Consider the following 19108-nt stretch of genomic DNA (forward strand, 5'->3'; position numbering starts at 1 on the left):
ATGACTACCACTAGCAAACACGTTGTGGCTAAAACTAAAAATAGACAGTCGATTTTATACACATTATCGTAGTTCGCGTATTAATCAGTTTCCCATCATTGCTGACACGGTACAATACGCATAGTCAGGGCACCCAGTGGCAATTCTGGTTTAGTGCAGTTGTGGATTGGACGTCACGGAGGTCAATTGATCAATTATGGCTTCGTCTAACCCGTTGCAATCAATGGCAACGACACCGGAACCAAGAGAGACCTTGGAATTATCTGACGCACCTGGATCTCCTATAATTGCAGACTTTCACGACGATTTAAGTACAAATGGAGCCTCAGGAAGTAATGGAAGGAACAGGAGCGAAATTGGTGAACTTGAGTACGACGAAGCTGGCGACGAGAGACAGACACTGTTACAGCAACCTCGGCCACGTCGAGGCCGGGCAGGTCAAAACTTCTTCCAGGCTTCAGCAAGCGCGACGTTCTCGACTCCGCGCGCATCATCGCCATCAATGACTGAAGAAGACTCAATAGGCTCGGCCACCGATGCGGACTTGCTTCTGCCGTCACCTTCATCTGCATCCTCAATTCGGTCGTATTTTAAGCGACGGTGGGGCACTTTTATCACTAGATTTCTTGCTTATTTTGCTTTTGGGCTGTTTTTTATTTTAGGCTGGAAGTTGGTGTTTTTGCCGAGAACAACTTTACGGCGAGATTTGGCGAGATTGCGGCATTTTCAAATGTCCATCTTTGATTTGGAACGGTCACTGTTTCGTACTGCTGATGATTCACATGTTAAAGAGTGGAGTAAATATTATACGAGTGGTGCGCATCTTGCGGGGCAGAATCTGTCGCAGGCTCAGTGGACGGCAGACAAATTCAAAGAGTACGGGTTTCGGTCTGAAGTCGTCTCGTATAATACGTACTTGAACTATCCAGTTGACCATAGTCTGCGATTACTTGATGTTAACGGCACATTGGAGTACGAGGCACCTTTGGTTGAGGATGTCTTGTCGCAAGACCCTACGACAAGCAACGCAGATTCCGTCCCGACCTTTCACGGGTATTCTGCCAGCGGCAACGTCACTGCGCCGTACATCTATGCCAATTACGGTCGTCAAGAAGATTACGACTTAATTGAAAAGCACGGGGTTGACATCTCAGGCAAGATTGTGATTGCGCGGTACGGAGGACTGTTTCGCGGACTCATAGTCAAGGGAGCGCAAGAGCGTGGTGCTGTTGGTGTGTTGCTGTATTCTGATCCTGGTGATGATGGTGAGATTACCATCGAGAACAAATACAAGCCTTATCCTGAAGGCCCTGCAAGAAATCCATCAAGTGTTCAGCGTGGTAGTGTCATGTTTTTGTCTGCTGCTCCTGGTGATCCAACAACACCAGGATGGGCCAGCAAAGAAGGCGCAGAACGAGTTGATCCTTCAGAAAGAACGCCGTCCATCCCCAGTTTGCCAATCAGTTACCGTGACTTGCTCCCTATTTTCAGAAATTTGAACGGTATGGGACTCAATCCAAACGACTTGGGTGAGGTCTGGCGCGGGGGACTGCGAGAGTTTGATTACTCTGTTGGACCAAGCACAATGGAGCTCAACCTGTATAACTTGCAGGACTACACGACAACCCCGATCTGGAACGCAATTGGCCGGATTGACGGTGTCATCAACGACGAGGTCATCATTCTTGGAAACCACCGTGACGCGTGGGTTGCTGGTGGAGCCGGTGACCCAAACAGTGGGTCTGCAGTCATGATTGAGCTTGCACGTGCGTTCGGTGAGCTGAAAGCTAATGGCTGGAAGCCGCTGCGATCAATGTAAGATTTATTTTATAAATCTAAAGTTTGCGCTAACTGATCCAGCATTCTTGCGTCATGGGATGGCGAAGAGTATGGCCTTTTGGGATCCACCGAATGGGCCGAAGACATGGCCAGGTATTTAAACGTGAATGCACTGGCTTACATAAATGTCGACGTTGCTGTCACTGGCAGTCATTTTAGCGCTGAGGGCTCGCCATTACTGACTAACTTGCTGAAAGAAGTCGTCAAGCGTGTGCCCGATCCCCAAGGCGGATACGTGTATGATCGCTGGTTTGAGCGATCAGGCGCAAATGTCGGCACACTCGGGTCTGGTAGTGACTATGCCGTGTTTCAAGATCATCTCGGCATTCCGTCTGTTGATTTCGGCTTTGGGGGTGGGGATAAGGCTGTGTACCATTGTAAGTCATTCAAACCGTGATATAAATTTTGTCTAATAAGTCAGATCATTCAAACTACGATTCATACACGTGGATGGATACGTACGGTGATCCTACGTGGGAGTACCATGCAACAATGGTCAAGATCTGGGGCTTGTTGACTCTTCAATTGTGTGAGCAGGAAGTCATCTCTTTTGACGTTCAAGAATACGCGCAATCGTTAATTTCATATTTTGACCGCATCAAGACAAAGATCTCTGAAGTCGCAATTGACAATGATTTGTCTGTCGACAGCACAGGCGGGTACTACGATTGTTCGGAAACTCCTGGCTCGTTGATGAAGGAATGCAATTACGTCAGGCCGACAGCTGTTGATCTGCCAGAATTCCAACTTGGGTGGTGGTACATCAGCTCGTCGTTGGCCAATTGCACCGAAGCTTTAGACAATCTAATCAGCTTGGCGTCAAGTTTTGAGACGAAAGCTTCTGCAACCAGAACGGAATACGTCACTGATTACCCTTGGTTCAAGGGCTACAAAAAGATGAGGACGTATTTCCGAATTCAAGGTTTAAATTTTCAGTATCGGCAGTTCGAGCGCCAGTTCTTGTTCCCGGGCGGACTGGACGGCAGAGATTGGTACAAGCACGTCGTGTACGCGCCTGGTATCTGGACCGGTTACGCCGGTGCGACGTTCCCTGGTCTGGACGAAGCTTTGGAAGCGAGAAATATCACAAACACCAAGCGTTGGCTTGATATCATTACCGAGACCATCTCCCAGGCGTCAATTTTGCTGGCCCGAAACTAGGTTTTTATGTTTTTGTTGTAGGCGTTTTTGTTTGTGATGAGTCGAAGCGCCACTTCGACTAGACTCTGTTGGCATTTTTGTATGTAGCGACTTTCTTAATATTAATGACTGCATCATGTTTACGTGTGACATATTTTGTTCGCGTCATTACCCGGCTTGATGTCATTCCGTGGTGACCGTTGTCAGGGCAACGATCACAAAACACTGAATCGCACCAAACGTTTACTGTTCACACTCAATTTCAGCGTTCTTTAATTTTGTACAGTGTAGGCACTGGTGAAAAATCTTGAGAGCTAGAGCCATTCTATTGTAACCGGATTAAGAACTGTGTGCAATTGTGATCGCGACGCGTAAACAATTGTGCGTATGCTAAACAAACAAAACGGGGCAATGTCATCTGATCAGGACTCTTTCTCAATCAACGACGATTCTCAGCATCGCAGTCGGAAATTTTTAGAACGAAGTTTATCGCACAGACTGGACCGTTCGCTTCAATTTGACGACGATGATGACGACACGGATGAGGAGTTCATGGACGGCATGTCGTCGCTATTATTGGGTGAGGAAGTAATGGATGAAGAGATTGATAACGCGTCGAGAGAGCTGGACGCAGTCTTAAATGATGTCGAGTCTTCTTTTGCTAGTATAGAGCTTGGAAGAGGAGGATCTCCTGTTTCGCCAGAGGTACAGTGTTGTGTTTTGTCATGTAAGTTGTGTCTAATAGTGTCTAGGAATTGCTAGGATCAGCAAGAAAAACGTCACAGCGCCTGAGTCCAAGGGATGAGAACCCGACGAGTCCAAGCCTTTACGCCAAACCGTCCAGACGCGCGTTTTCACAGGCAACACCCAAACGTACAGGCTCCTTGGGCATCATCGCCGAGCGCTCGCAGTCAGACCAAAACCGGATCCGGAGTCCAGACCAAAACCGGATCCGGAGTCCAGCCGAAAGCAGGTTCGCTGGCCGCAAACCACAAATCGCGCGGGCTGCGCCACAAAGACAATATAAATCGACAACGCAAGACTTGCTCATGTCGCTCGGGATCGGCAGTACTGGACCGGAAATTAAACAGAGACGACGGCCGCGAGAGCAGGCGAGTTCAGGAGACGAGCCGAGTGTACGGTTGCCTGACATTACCGGGATTACGTCTTTGATTTCGAGCGATGACTATACCGGGATGTCGGCCAGACATAAGAATATTGGATCGATTCCAATCTCGGACGACGATAAAGGTAGGTAGATTTTGCAAAGGTTGAACAATATGCTTACGTGAATAGAGATTTTAAATGCGTTGCGGACAATGCAGGAGAGAATCCGTGATCTAGAAGACCAAAACGCGGAACATCGGACTAATGTGTCAAACATGAAAGAAAACTTGCGCAAAACACAGAGGGAATACACGTCTGCTGTAGCCAAAACTAGAATTTTAGAAGAGCAGTTGAATGAGCAGCGGCGAGAGCAGGTTGGCAGTATTACGCCGCGTGACAAATTAAAGATCCAGCAGGCGCTTGAGAAGGAACGCAAGAGTATGTGCTGGCAAGTAGAGAGATTGAAGAGATGCTGACTGAGTCTAGGTTGGCAGGATAAACAAAGTGCTCTGAAGCACAAGATAGAATCACTCCAGCGTGAGATGAATTTGCAGAATTTACGGTTTGCAAGAGTTGAAGAAGAGCGTAACGAGGCGGTCAAGGCATTAACTGAGGCACTCGAAGAAATTGAACATTTGAAGGACATGAACAGCATACTCAAGTCGAGCAAACACGATTCAGATGAGTTCATGTCGGCTAAACAGCGAATAATGAAAGAAGCTAGACCAAGGAGGCGACAGGAAAGTGATTCTACTGAGTTTTCGGATGACGAAGAAGAGGTATGTTACAGCATGAAAACAAAGCAGGAGCTAATAGTGCCAGACCATTCGTCGAAAGCCGTTGCATGCTCGGACAGAACCTCTCCGACGACAACAGAAGCCGCAAAATTCATACAGGCGGCAGTCGCGCAGAATGCGAGAATCAGAGTACGACGAGTATTCAGATGAGAATTACTTTGACGACGAGTCTGTTTATTACACTTCCGATACAGAGACCACTGAGCGATACTTCCGTTCGTCCAGACCCCGCCAAAAATTGCCGCAACACAGACATAAAGTGAACGGTCGTAAAGTCCGAGGGGATGGTCCGCAAGTGTACGTAAACGGCGAGCTGCAGGCTCCGAGGCCGAGTGAACAGGTGAGAAAAGAAGACATACAGCAGGAAAGAGAGAGGGCGACGAGAAGAGAAGATGTGTCGCAGGACAACTGGGCGCGACCGAAAAATGTGTATCGGAAACATAATTCGGCCGAGTGCGCGGTGTGCTCCAGAGGTAAACCGGACAAAACCGAAGAAAAGCGTGGAGTGCACATTGACGTTGTATTTTAAAAGGAAAGGCCTTGTTTTGATAGTGAGAAGCGAGTGCTGTCTGTACTCTATAATTTAAGTGTATTACTGTTTCAGTCGTCCCTTAACCTTGGCCTTCATATTAGTATAAACAAGGACGACTATTTAAAACTTCTAGTAGAAGCAACAAATAAGAGAGTTACGAAATGTGAGCTGCGAAACGAGCACGAAGCAACAAAAGATCGCCTTAAGCGGTTGCACGTGTCAGATTATAAACAGCCAAGTCAATCTTGGAACACATACTCGGTAAAGTCGCGCGCTGCGAATCAGTTGAAAGTTATAGCTGATTTTTAGCGTCGCGTGGTGCCGTCTTTGTAGTGCCGGTCATTGTAAGATGCCAATACGTTCATACTATTCTACAGTGCCTGGTCTTGCAATCTGGCGCTCTTAAACCGACTGATCTTTGCAACCTCGCCGTTTTCGTCCAGCGGGACGAAATCTTTCTCGGAAATCTTGACAGAGTACCCACCTCTTCGATCAATCATCTTCTGTCGCATGCGATGGTACTCGACCGCGATCTCGCGTGCGTGGATCTTTGGGTCCAATATTTCTTCCTTCTCCTCGACATCATCATCAGATGCTTGAGTCTGACGCGCTTGCTTAAACCGCGATACTTTTTTTGGTTGCGGGCTGCTTGCCACAACTGTCGGTGGACGCTCAACAATGGTTTGCTTTAGCGGGTTAATCGGCTTTTCAGGTGCGTCTTGTAACATTGTGGGCGACGCGGCCTGCAGTGCCTGTTTAAATTTTGACAGTTTTTTTGCGACCGGTTCGTGCGCCGGGTTCAAGTCTTGAGATTCAAGATTGCTGTTGTCAACCGATGACGAAGCAAGCGCGTTGTCAAAGTTTTGGACTTCGACTTGCGCCGAGAAGTTGACTTGTTTCCTGGCGGATTCGGTCGCTGTCGTCGGAACTTGTTTTGCGGTGATTTTTGATTTTGTTGGTTTGTGTTCTAGTATGTCAGATTGAACTGCCGTGCTGTGCCGTTCGTTAATTGTAGGCTTGCGTTCTAGTACGTCAGCTTCGCTAACTGCTGTGCTGTTGGCGTATCCCTCTTTTATTGCAGATTTGTGCTCAGATATGCCAGACGAGACAGGCGTAGTTCGCTCCTTGAATACCTCTTTTATTGCAGATTTTGGCGCACGTTCTAGTACGTTATGTTGCAGAACAGAAACTTCTGCCGGTAGTTCCTTGATTGCAGAGTTCGCAACAGCGACCGCCTGTCGTTCAAGAGTCGCAGCACGTAACGGACCTGAAGGTGGGGTTGATTTGGTAACTTTGGTCTCAGTCTCGTCGGACGCTTGCGCACGCGGCGTGTAATTGACAGGAGTATCCATCCCCCGGGGCAAGTATGGGAAAAACGTACCCCGTGTTCGTCCATGCGCATCTTCATCGTCATCATCGTCGTCGTCCTCATCATCATACTCATCATACTCATCGTCATCATCGTCATCATTGTCAAAATTAGCAAGCGTCCAAGCAAGTGAGCTGTCAGTGACTTCAATATCAAGAATGTCCTCCTCTTCTTCCTCTTCCTCGGTTTGCATAGCAATATTTTCAAGCTCAAACATATTGGCTGGTATACTTGACGGTCTTGATGAACTCGGTTGTGGTTTTGGAATCTTTTGTGGTGTTGGTTGTGAAGATGTAGATGCATGTGAAGAGGTGGCCGGTGGCTCCGGACGAGAAGACGATACGGGAACTTGTTCAGGGGTAGACGAGATAGTGGACTTGTTTGATATTGACGCTACAGTCTCATCATCGACCTGTTGTATGCGAGGGATGTCCTTTTTGTTTAATTCGAATTGGTCCATGACTTCGGCCAGTCTTTGATCAGTGAAATGTTCAAGTCCGGTCGTCGCTTGCGGTGTAGCATTTGAAGCTAGAGATGTTAAAACTGTTAATTGAATAGTAAACCAGCCTTACATATGATATTCCCATCTTCGTCTAGCTCTTCACGAATTTCCATGACCGGAAGTCCAGATTCATCGTCCAAAATGACTTGATCTGGCTGTGAAATGACAGTCAGTTGCTGTAATTTGCGTTCAAACTCCGAGATTTGCGCTTCGACCTTTTTCCTCGCATCCGTAAGGTCTGCTTGTCAGTACACGCGGTGATATTTAAAATTGTAATTTATACTGACATTCTATCCTTCGCTGTGCCATATTGGCCGCGTTCGCTGGTGACTGCTTGATCACATAGTCTTCACCTATCGCAGTGTAAATCTCATTCGGAACTTGGACTTGTGTTTTGACTAATGCTCTTGGACCGACTTGGACGTCGATTTCACGTGTGAGCGCTTGTGGATACTTTTCAAGCTTTGATTTCAGATCTTTGAAGTCCCATTCGTCTGCCTCGAGTTCAGTTAAACTTGATTTTAATGACGAGATTGTTGCTTGAATTTGAGTTGTTAAAGGAGAAAAAAATGTTTCCATTATTTGTGTGTGGATCAAAGTGTAGCAGTGAAAAAAATAAATTGATTCTCGTGATAAAGTTCTGGATTGTACAATATTATACATCGCGCACTCATTCATCACCACGATGGAGCCACGTCCAGAATACGGTATGTCCATCAGTTAATGCTAAGAATAAACTAACGATAGTAGAGGTGTGTCCAGTATGTAAACTAGACACCTACATGAACCCATCAATGAGGTTCTTGATCAATACAGAGTGCTACCATAAAATGTGCGAATCCTGCGTCGACAGGCTATATTCACAAGGTCCTGCTCCTTGCCCATACCCGACATGTACACGCACATTAAGAAAGAACAGATTTAAACGACAGACTTTTGCTGACGTCGCTGTTGAGAGGGAGATTGATGTAAGGAAACGGGTTGCGCAGGTATTCAACCGGAGGCGTGAGGAATTTGAGAGCTTAAAAGATTACAATGATTATCTGGAAGAAGTAGAGACTGCTATTTTTAATTTGGTCAACAAAGTCGACGTCGATGGAACGGAAGCAAAGTTGAAGGCATATGAAGAGGCAAATAAGCAGCAGATCGCTGATAATCTTAACATGCAGTCGAGAGAGGCCGAGATGGCAGAGTTGGAACGAAAGACAGAAGAAGACAGACGACGACAGCAACGTGAGGAAGCTGTAGAGGAGACGCTGGCTGAGCAAGCTATGAAGCGGCAAGTCGAGCGGAATGTAATTGATTCACTCGCGAATGGTACCGATGGCGATGCCGAAAGCGTGGTGAGAAAAGTCACTGCTGCGGCACAAAAAACTGTGTTGAAGAAGTCGTCGGCCAGAAGAGGAGCGAGAGAAGTTTCGCAGTCGTTTGAAGATCATGCGTTGTCAATGATCAGCCATGTGCCTACTAGAGTGTCTACGCCGGTTTTGAAAGAAGGGCCGTACGATCCGATGGAGGGAGAGGATTACATTAGTGATTTGTATTCTGTCAAGCCTCACTATTATGATCCATTCCTGGATAACATTGAGAAGAGTCGACAGGCGCAGGCTGCGGGGTTTAGAGTCACGAATGTGTATGAACAGGTGTTAATGGATGCTTTTATGGGATTGGGATGTTTCATTGAAACTGAGAAGAAAAGTGTACAATAGAGATGTATAATAGAGACAGATTGTACTCACGTCCAAAGCTGACGGTAGTACATGTCCAGAGCATTACAAAATGGAGATGCTGTCTAGCGCAGGACCAGAGCCTTCATTAATTTTCGCCAGGTCGGCAGGCGACGGTTCGTGAGGATGATGAGGAGTTCCGTAGTATGTCATGAATAGACTGAGTGCGTGCCATTCCAGATCTTGATCAAGAGCTGCATTGCTGTGTGACATCTTATGGCCCATTGCGTATAGTAGTTTCTATCTATTAGTATCATTGCCGGATCCCTCACGATAAACTTACCACTTGGGTCTCCAAACAAATATTCACTCTATCCTTTGCCTTTAAACACAAGTCCTCCTTCTTTTTGATATCTTCCTCGTTCAATCCTAATCTCCAATCAGGTTTCAAGGCAATACATTCCTGTACAACATGCTGATAATCTGTGCAATTATGCTCAGCAGACCTCCAAATCTGTTTCCTTCGCTCATCTCTACTTAAAGGTTTCAACACAAAATTACGTCGAGCCACCAGTCCTTCTGCAGTTTCTTTTGACATCCCGACCGCGATCGACGACTTCAGCACGGCTTCGCGGCGACGTGACGGTGTATTTGCCTCGTAAAAAGCAGATAAATCCTTGTCATTTATAATTGCACTTATATCAGCAGCGTTTACTGTCTGAACTGGTTCTGTGCGACGAAGCCATGAAGGGAGATATGCCGTGAAGCCCATTTTTTACAATTATACGTCATTATGCCGTCTGCCGACATACAAGCCGCATTTGTATGTATGCCTTCCAAACCAACAATAATGCTACAACCAGTTGGTTATACTCAATTAGATGGATCTTACATTGTTACGAATTCGTAGGTAGAAGCTATTTTACCGAGATACAGTGCTCGTAAAGTAAACTCAATTCGAGATTCACCAGATATCTATAGCATTTCAATAGTTCTTGTAGAGATAAAACCTTTTATCATTTTCACTATTTGCCTTTCATATAAGACCGATTAAAGTTATTATCAACCGCTCCACCTTCAGTCAGTGAAAGCGCTCAAAGCCGATTCACACAAATCAAACCAGCAACTTGGAGTTCACAGGAAAAGAGAGCAGTAAAATTCAATGCGGCGGGCTTGCGTAGCTTCAATAATGTTGTCGATCATTTTTAAAAAGTGACAGCAAAATACACCTCACCCTTGTCAATGAGATAATAGAACTTGAAGTTTGAGTGGGTAACACGATCTATACCTCTTGCAACAAATCTAAAATTGAAATTGCTTGTCCGAAACTGCATCAAGTTTGATCAAGCAACTTTTAGAATGTTCTTAATGCTACGAAAAATAAGTTTAAACTGAATTCACTTTGTTGAAAAATCAATTCGTTCAGGCGGAGCTTTTCCTATATTCGAGAATCTTTCTGCTCAGCTAGAGCAGTCTGCTCTATTTCAGAAAAAACCTTGTGTGCAGAAATTGTTAAGACATAAACGTTGGTATTGCTATTTGTTATCTGTATCAAAGCCCCAGAATTTGCTTAGCCAGAGATTTGATCTTGTGGAAATACCCTACTTAAAACATGCTGATTGTAACGATGCTTGGTAGCTTACTTTGCGTTCGCATAAACTGGCGTTTTTGATACTGTATATTTCTTTCATGGCTGTTCTTTTTGATACTGTAGTCTGCACTGTAATCACAATACTGTATTATCTGTAATTCTTGAGCAGGGCCCGATTGCTAGCCTTTTTGTGAGATTCATATTGGACTCGCTGGCACATGCAGTAGTTGGTGCAACTGCCGTATAAAATGTGGTGATGCTATATTGCGTCAACAGTGACACGTGCACGCAAGACATCAACCTATACGGAAGCACTATGTTCGTGAATTTTAGTTTGAACTCGACTTTTATCTAGACAATTATTAAATCAGCTGTATATAGAGCTTCTACTGTATCTCACAGCCGTATCGTTCGCAAACTTCATTCGCCTTTCGCTTCTTCCGTTGATCACCTTGGAATTGTCCCGATGGCAGTCAATCTATAAAAGAACAACATGTATTTCAGCTCCAGCCTTGATATTCATATTTTTACAGGATGTCAGTGTTGTGCAATCTATAAATTGAGCATTCATTACGCTGTTTATTTACATCGCAGGCTTGTCGCACGAATCTGACTCAACGTTGCACAAGGTTTGCTTGGCTTGCTACGTGTGTTTATGGTACAGAAAGACGCGTCTCGCTCTCGAGTACGCGAATATTACGTTTATTTGATGGTTCATCACGATGTGGAGTCGTGAAGAGGCAAATTACGAAAAACAATGGCGGGCCAAGTGCGATTTTCGCGGTGGTACATCTCAGATTTGAGTTTCACAACAACGCATTTTGATTTGAACTGCTCTGTTTACGCGCCCGCATGAATACTCTCCGCCCACGAATATAAATACCTTCCTTCTCCTCCCGACTTTTCCTTTCTCTTTCTTCCCCACACTAGATACTTCCCCACATTTAATATGCATTTCAACTACTTCGATTTTCATATGATCATATCATATTACGACACACATAACACACTACAAGTATGCTGAATGTTTATGTTTGTGTCGGTCAGTTTGCTAACGATCCTTAGTATCTACGTACACCATGACATGCATGCACTTTTTATCGATGTCGCTGCTTGTTCTGAATTGGAGCTATTACTTTGAACACACACTACTTTGGTTCACGGCTAGCTACATTATTGTCTACTGTCTTGAGTTGTTTAGTGACGTTCTTTGCCAATTTCTGAATGGGATCACATTGCCGACCTTTTGGTTACACAGAGACTGATTTACCCTTCGCGGACCCTCAACTGTCTTGTACGCGAGATCTTCTGACTACTTCGAACCGGGCCTAGCTTTGATTGGTACCACTGTTACAGTGTCGGATGTCTAGATGACCTTGGTCTACTGGTTCGGCACGCTATGTACTTATCAATCAGTCTGCAGTATCAGATGTCTAGATGACTTTTGGTCTACCGGTCTGGTACTTTAATGCGCTGTGGCTCTGTGGGTCTCATGATGACTGAGGCATGGGACTGATCTGGATAATTTTGTTGATATAGGTAACAATATTCTGGCATGGAATCAAAACGATCAAGCCATCGGGGTTCATTGATATGCCAAGAGTCTTTAGTCAATGTGTTTTTACGATCTTATGAACAGAGCATATCATGATATCTTACAACTTTAAATTTATGATGAGGCTATGTTTTCTATGTAGTTGGTTTGGTCCGTAGCTCAATTTGGTGCTCGACTGTGTTAAATTTGTAGACTTTGAAACTGTTTGATAATCGATTACTTCAATAAGTTGCAATTCTTTATTTTTTTGTAACAAAGCTTCTATATTTCATATTATCACTGTGCTATGAACGCTACGGGATTCAAATTTTTGAACTATCAGGGACTACATTTAATACGAGGGGCAAATTCAATGTAGTTCCTTATAAAATGTAGCAAGACACTCACTAACGTGGTGGGACTACTACAATATCATCACATTAAAATGACAACTTCTAGTCAATTTGGACTAATGGGCCGGCCAAATTACAACTTTTTGACCGCGTGAGCGGGCCTATTTGCCGGCTGCTCACAGTAGCCGCATGGGGTACGTACCTAAAATTGTTTCAAAACCGGGGAAAATAAAGTTCTGTGAGGGGGGTTCTCCTCGGCATTCGCAGTAGTCGTATGGCAAACTCTGGTTAGCCAAATAGCTTGATTGCATTTTTTTGGCTTGTAGGCATTACAAAATCATTAATCACGTTTATCAATTTATTCTATCAGAAGTTTTCAATATCGAACTATATCGAAGATCTAGTCAGTACATGCATTCTTACAGAAATCCGGTTGTTCCTGGTTTTTACCCGGATCCTTCTGTCGTTAAAGTGGGAGGCACTTACTTTCTTGCAAACTCAAGCTTTCAGTTTTTTCCCGGCATACCGATACATGCTTCAATCGACTTGGTAAACTGGAAAATAATTGGTAAAAACCTGTTTGTAGAAAACGAACCCACTGAATCTAATTGATGTAGGTAATGCTATTTGCAGACCTGAACAACTTGACCTGAATGAAGCGTTAACTCGGGTTGTGGATAAAGACGCCAAAAGGGTGTATAGTACTGGACTATATGCGCCGACCATACGATACCATGACGGTAAATTTTACGTAATTTGCACTGTGGTTTTGCCTGATCCTGTTCTGCATGAATCTGGAAGACTTCTTTCATTTTACCGTAATTTCATTGTAGCAACCGATGATATTTACGGCGGAAAGTGGTCTGATCCTGTGTATTTTGATTTTTATGGAATTGATCCTGATCTTTTTTTTGATGACGATGGAAAGGTTTACGTGACTGCTGCTCGGACACATATCTTTTACAAAACGATCCAGCAAGCTGAGATTGATGTAAAAACTGGGACCCTGTTGACGCCATTTACTGATATTTGGCAAGGTCATTCAAAAATTCTGACTGAAGGTCCACATATATACAAAAAAGATGGGTACTACTACCTGCTTGTCGCTGAAGGTGGAACATCTACTGGACATATGATTAGCATGGCCAGATCCATCTGCATCAGCGGTCCATATGAGACATGTGAGCAAAATCCATTGCTGACCGCTAGCGGAACAAGTAACTATATCCAATGCGTTGGCCACGGTGATCTTGTCGAAGGACTGAATCCTGGCGAGTGGTGGGCCACTGTTCTGGCAATTAGAGAAGCCAAAGACAGTTATCCATTAGGCCGTGAGACGCATTTGATTCCAGTCAAGTGGCCAGAAAATGAGTTTCCGTCTTTTGTGTTGCCGACTCCAATTATGGAAGTCGATTGCGAGATTGGCATTCAGAATACGCCCGAGGCGAGAACATTAAATTTAAACGACGCCGACTTGTTGTACTTGAGAACACCAGAATTGTCGTCATACCGTCAAGACGGCCCATCGATTTATCTCAAACCAGGAAATCATCCTCTTGACACTGGCGTTGATTCAACTACATTTGTGGCAAAGCGACAGACAGATCTAGTTTGTGAATTCTCAGCTCGTTTGATTGTATCGCAGCATGAATGCAATCTTGAAGCTGGTATCACTGTATATAAGGACACGTTCCGCCATTTGACAATGTTTTGGAGCGCCGCCTTGAATCAAGTCTGCTTTGGAGTGCGAACATTAAAGTACCCCAAGTTTGAAATTCTCAATAGATCGGCAAAAATTTTGAACGCAAACTTCATTGATTTTTGTTGCAAGGCAGATCAGTCTTCATACACCTTTTCGTATCGTACAGTTGAAGACGCCAAATGGACAGAGCTCGGAAAGTACGGCGCAGAAGCGGTGAGCGGATACGACTTTACTGGTAATTAAAGCAGGACTCTATTAAAACTAGTCTAACAGTAAACTTAGGTGCAGTTTTGGGTATTTATGTAACCGGAGAAGGGGAAGAAGTGGAATTTCGCAATGTGGTTTTCGCATAATTCTAGCGAGTGGACATTCGTATGAGTACGAAACCCATAATTATTGACACAAAAACCTCTTTTCTCCAATACACACAAGTTTAAGTATTTATGCCGAACTTGAACAGGTACAAACTCAGCATAGGAATACCATGAATTACACTAAAAATAGTATTTACATACATTAAAACTTTTCTCAATAATTAAATGCGTGTATTCCAGACCATGAAGTATGGCGACTTTGCGATAGCCTGGCTAGAGTGCTGCTGGCGAATAATATGTAGTACAATAGTAATGAAGGGTTAGGGTGCTGAATTAGTTAGGGGCAGAAATTAAGTTCGATGACGATCGCAGTGCACGCGTAAAAAGTTGTACAAGACGAAAAATTGTTCAAAACTTTGTCAAGCTGTTTAGTCAATTTAGAACCAACTGCACAGTCATAAGGTCTTGATTGGTCTTGCAATTCTACTGGCTGTTTGGCGCATTAATATAAACTATTTTTTTTTATATTGAATTCATATATTGATTGTTCAGAATGTCGGACAGATTGACTAGGTATGTTTGCAGAGAACTAATCAGACGCGACATTTTATTGACAGTCCAATGCAGAATTGCTATCATCAACGCTGACAAGTGCAAGCCAAAGGTACGTTCAAATATGGAATACTAGAATAAAGCTGAAGTCATGAAGAAATGTCGTCAGGAATGCCGAAAGGCTTGCCCTGTTGTCAGAACTGGAAAGCTTTGCATTGAAGTCACTCCTGAATCCAAAATCGCATTCATTTCGGAAACTTTATGGTAGGTTTTGCTACAGAAATCAAGAGGTTTAGACTGATGAATATACAGTATTGGTTGCGGTATTTGCCCAAAGAAGTGTCCGTTTGGTGCGATTCACATTATTAACTTGCCAACAAATTTGGAGAAGGAAGTCACACACCGATACTCAGCAAACTCTTTTAAGCTTCATCGTCTCCCGACTCCTCGACCAGGCCAAGTCTTGGGTCTTGTGGGAACCAACGGTATTGGTAAATCCACAGCTCTCAAGATTCTAGCAGGAAAGTTGAAACCCAATCTTGGCAGATTCGACGTACCCCCTGATTGGGAGGAAATTCTCAAATATTTCAGAGGCAGCGAGTTGCAAAATTACTTCACCAAAGTTCTTGAAGACCATTTGAAGGCAATCATCAAACCACAGTATGTTGATCACATTCCCAGAGCAATCAAGGGACCAGTCACAAAGGTTCAGGATTTGTTGAAGGCAAGGCTTGAACAGGACAACTTTGACGACATTTTGGATAATCTACAGCTAAGAGATGTTTTGGAACGTGAAGTTGCACAGCTGTCTGGAGGTGAGCTCCAGAGATTCGCCATTGGCATGACGTGTGTCCAGAAGGCGGATGTGTATATGTTTGACGAGCCTTCATCTTATCTTGATGTCAAGCAGAGACTGAATGCTGCGCTTGTGATCCGTGCTTTGCTAAATATCCAGTGCTATGTTATAGTTGTCGAGCATGATTTGTCTGTTTTAGATTACCTGTCTGATTTCGTTTGCATCTTGTACGGTGTGCCATCAGTCTACGGTGTCGTCAGTTTGCCATCGTCCGTCAGAGAGGGAATTAACATTTTCCTTGACGGAAACATTCCCACAGAGAACTTGCGGTTCAGAGAAGAGTCTTTGCAATTCAGACTGGCTGAAGCCACAGACGCAATCCCTCTTGACAAGAGCCGAAGCTTCAAGTATCCATCTATGCAGAAGACAATGGGCGATTTCCGACTTCGTATCCAGTCTGGAGACTTCACGGACTCTGAGATTATAGTTATGATGGGTGAAAATGGTACCGGTAAGACTACCTTCTGCCGTCTGTTGGCCGGAAGTCTAACTCCCGACAATGGCAAGAAGGTTGGTGAGATGTCAGTTAGTATGAAGCCTCAGAAGATCAGTCCCAAGTTTTCTGGAACTGTTCGTCAATTGTTTTTCAAGAAGATTCGTTCCTCGTTCTTGCTCCCTCAGTTCCAGACTGATGTCTGCAAGCCGCTCCGCATCGACGACTTGATTGATCTTGAGGTCCAGAACTTGTCCGGTGGTGAGTTGCAGCGAGTTGCTATTGTGCTTGCTCTGGGACAGCCCGCGGATATTTACCTTATCGATGAGCCTTCAGCTTACCTTGATTCCGAGCAACGTATCATTTGCGCTAAAGTCATCAAGAGATTCATTCTCCATGCCAAGAAGACTGCGTTCATTGTCGAGCACGATTTTATTATGGCTACATACTTGGCTGACCGTGTTATTGTGTTTGAGGGCAAACCATCTATTGATGCCATTGCGACCAAACCCCAAAGTCTGCTGACTGGTTGCAACAAGTTCTTGAAAAATTTGAATGTGACGTTCCGACGTGATCCTGTTTCGTACCGGCCACGTATTAACAAACTGGACAGTCAGTTGGATCACGAACAGAAGGTGAACGGCAATTATTTCTTTTTGGACAGCCCGGAGGTTTCTACTCCTCAAGCACAGATTGCGCATTAAGCTTGATTGTCATTTAGAGACTTGACTTTAATTTGGCGTAGAAATAGCATTTGAAAACGGGAAAAAGAGAAGTGCGAGTCGTTGTAATTTGTTAAATATTATGTTTAAGTTAACAGACCATACACATACAAAATTAGATTGTCAACAAATATTTCGGATTGAATTTCCAGTTGTTTAAGATTTAAAGGTTTTAGAAGCACGTGCGGCTTTCCGCACAGTCCCAATTAGATTGAAGGTTTATGGTGATGACGGGACGAAAGATCGACCGAGGTAAACTCGGTAAATGGTATAGATCGTAGAAGCGAAAGGAAGAGTAACTGGTGGAGATCGGCTTTGCTGCTCTTAAGATACAATTTGTTATTCTCATCAAGTGAATTGCGTTAAAGCAAGATTTGTAGTGGGGGACATTGGACTGACATAATTTGGCGCTCGTTTTGACGACGAGCTGACAGCTTTCGTGACACACACGCACACATACAAATACTCCAGGATATCGCAATGACTAGCACTGAAGTTGCTCAGGAAAAGCACTCAAATCATGGGCATATACATATAGGGTTATTTCACAAACTGGCAAAGCTTCTAAGCTCGCATGAGCAGCATTGCTTATTCAGGAAGGGATGTGTGCTGGCTTACTCGGATGAAATCTCTACCGGTCCGTTCAATGTGAATATAACATCTGGCCAGGATATTACCAAACATCAACTGTTTGAACATGAACACAAGAAACAGGGGAAGCATGGACACCATCGTCACTTAAGTTTCAATCTTTTGCACAGTATGATTGTTATAGACGTAATTAGGCTGCATGAGCTGACATTTGCAGAGCGGAAAAAAACAACGGTGCCACTACCGGACAGCATATTGGTTACTATATTTCAGTATTTTGCAATTAATACGGTGCTTGACTTACGGCTTGTGAACAAACAATTCGAACGTATTATCGACACTAACATCTATGACATGGTGCAGACTGATTTGGCACAAGTCGAACAACTTTCAAAATACTGGAGTTCTCGTAGTCCATTGACTGAACGGAATGTTCTTGCAATAGTAAGCTCATTGTCAGGCTACGTCAAGACGTACCCGTGCCCGACATCACCATACACTGAAGTGCTGCGGTGGATCAGAAAAGGAGAGGAACGGTTGGAGCCTACAGCGATCTTGGTTAGTTTTTTGCAATTACTTGACGTACATACCGAAGACGTTCGGGTACCAAGACCTTTAGTACTTAACTGGGGTCGAATTGTTACGTTTTACTGGAAGTTTGTGGAAACCGAATTTGGTTCTGCAATTCCGTTTTATTCCCAAGAATCTAGGTTTCTTAAGGTTAGCGTTGAGAGCAAGCCAGAAATTGAAGGAGAAGTGAAAGCTGTTGATTTCAGTGGATTGAACACTAAAGACCTTTTGTCTTTAGGAGTGTTTGCCTTGAATGTGTACGCGGCAACATCTCGTACAATTCCGGTTCACATGTTAGGTTTGTACGAGGCAGCATTTGCTCTAGGACCTGAGTATATTGCGCAATGGGTTCAGACCATGAATATTTTCGTTCCAAAGACAACGGACATTGAAGATATGCGAACAATTGTAGTACATCGAACGCGAGTCGCGTTATTTGAACTCAACATATCAGAATCTGGACCATCTATATTAAAACAATTAACTGATGAATTGGAGAGGAGAGATTTAATGGGAGTCGGTGAAGAAGTTAGTCTGGATTAAATTGTCTATGTGATTACTGAGGAGGCGTACGTACAGGGCTTTCTTTTTGAAAATGACGTCAGCAGTAAACATACGCAAAATTGGTTATTTGCGAAGATCAAATGCCCGATGAGATCAAAAACATGTCACATTCTTTTTGTTTATTTTATATATAATATTGAACAGTTTCAACGTCATTTCTCTCTCCCGGGTAACTTGTTTATAAAATGTATAATAATTACCGTCGATTTAGTTAACATTCTTCTTATATTTTGCTTAAATAAGCTCAATAGATCGTTACATACTCCCGGCAGCACTGACCAGATCTCTCTCTCTCTCATTACAGTAGTTTATCAAATCAAATCTACCAAATCTGTGGGTTTTAACTTTGATCTATTGTGGCAAAATAATTTTA

At 43.9% G+C, this 19108-nt stretch overlaps 8 protein-coding genes across 8 annotated transcripts; 6 read left to right on the plus strand and 2 right to left on the minus strand.

The window, feature by feature from the left end:
* Positions 1–6: 6 nt before the first annotated feature.
* Positions 7–3118, plus strand: V1512DRAFT_266760 (uncharacterized protein). Its single transcript, XM_066917156.1, has 3 exons — positions 7–1815; positions 1861–2216; positions 2261–3118. The coding sequence occupies exons 1-3, from the start codon at positions 197–199 to the stop codon at positions 2998–3000; spliced, it is 2715 nt and encodes a 904-aa protein (XP_066769859.1). The 5' UTR covers positions 7–196; the 3' UTR covers positions 3001–3118.
* Positions 3119–3227: 109 nt separating this feature from the next.
* Positions 3228–5580, plus strand: V1512DRAFT_277761 (uncharacterized protein). The gene is made up of 5 exons (XM_066917929.1): positions 3228–3684; positions 3732–4230; positions 4276–4524; positions 4573–4865; positions 4909–5580. The coding sequence occupies exons 1-5, from the start codon at positions 3367–3369 to the stop codon at positions 5410–5412; spliced, it is 1863 nt and encodes a 620-aa protein (XP_066769860.1). The 5' UTR covers positions 3228–3366; the 3' UTR covers positions 5413–5580.
* On the minus strand, positions 5455–7962 carry V1512DRAFT_266762 (uncharacterized protein). The gene is made up of 3 exons (XM_066917157.1): positions 7574–7962; positions 7357–7524; positions 5455–7312 (listed from the first exon to the last, which is right to left on the minus strand). Exons 1-3 carry the CDS (start codon positions 7947–7949, stop codon positions 5787–5789), a joined length of 2070 nt encoding a protein of 689 aa, XP_066769861.1. The 5' UTR covers positions 7950–7962; the 3' UTR covers positions 5455–5786.
* Positions 7963–7971: 9 nt separating this feature from the next.
* V1512DRAFT_249434 (CDK-activating kinase assembly factor MAT1-domain-containing protein) lies at positions 7972–8995 on the plus strand (the record flags this gene model as incomplete). The annotated part of the gene is made up of 2 exons (XM_066914618.1): positions 7972–7993; positions 8037–8995. The coding sequence occupies 2 exons, from the start codon at positions 7972–7974 to the stop codon at positions 8993–8995; spliced, it is 981 nt and encodes a 326-aa protein (XP_066769862.1).
* Positions 8946–9841, minus strand: V1512DRAFT_277764 (uncharacterized protein). Its single transcript, XM_066917930.1, has 2 exons — positions 9297–9841; positions 8946–9253 (listed from the first exon to the last, which is right to left on the minus strand). The coding sequence occupies exons 1-2, from the start codon at positions 9723–9725 to the stop codon at positions 9059–9061; spliced, it is 624 nt and encodes a 207-aa protein (XP_066769863.1). The 5' UTR covers positions 9726–9841; the 3' UTR covers positions 8946–9058.
* Positions 9842–12683: 2842 nt separating this feature from the next.
* On the plus strand, positions 12684–14780 carry V1512DRAFT_277765 (beta-xylosidase). The gene is made up of 3 exons (XM_066917931.1): positions 12684–12999; positions 13049–14368; positions 14416–14780. The coding sequence occupies exons 1-3, from the start codon at positions 12843–12845 to the stop codon at positions 14484–14486; spliced, it is 1548 nt and encodes a 515-aa protein (XP_066769864.1). The 5' UTR covers positions 12684–12842; the 3' UTR covers positions 14487–14780.
* Positions 14781–14867: 87 nt separating this feature from the next.
* V1512DRAFT_229210 (P-loop containing nucleoside triphosphate hydrolase protein) lies at positions 14868–17131 on the plus strand. The gene is made up of 4 exons (XM_066913916.1): positions 14868–15020; positions 15075–15111; positions 15157–15263; positions 15312–17131. The coding sequence occupies exons 1-4, from the start codon at positions 15001–15003 to the stop codon at positions 16990–16992; spliced, it is 1845 nt and encodes a 614-aa protein (XP_066769865.1). The 5' UTR covers positions 14868–15000; the 3' UTR covers positions 16993–17131.
* An 84-nt stretch (positions 17132–17215) lies between these two features.
* Positions 17216–18945, plus strand: V1512DRAFT_266775 (uncharacterized protein). The gene is made up of 2 exons (XM_066917158.1): positions 17216–17770; positions 17819–18945. The coding sequence occupies exons 1-2, from the start codon at positions 17491–17493 to the stop codon at positions 18712–18714; spliced, it is 1176 nt and encodes a 391-aa protein (XP_066769866.1). The 5' UTR covers positions 17216–17490; the 3' UTR covers positions 18715–18945.
* Positions 18946–19108: the final 163 nt, after the last annotated feature.

The sequence above is a fragment of the Lipomyces arxii genome (genome assembly GCF_038497795.1).
Source record: "Lipomyces arxii strain Phaff 12-163 unplaced genomic scaffold V1512scaffold_20, whole genome shotgun sequence".
NCBI classification, from domain to species: domain Eukaryota; kingdom Fungi; phylum Ascomycota; class Lipomycetes; order Lipomycetales; family Lipomycetaceae; genus Lipomyces; species Lipomyces arxii.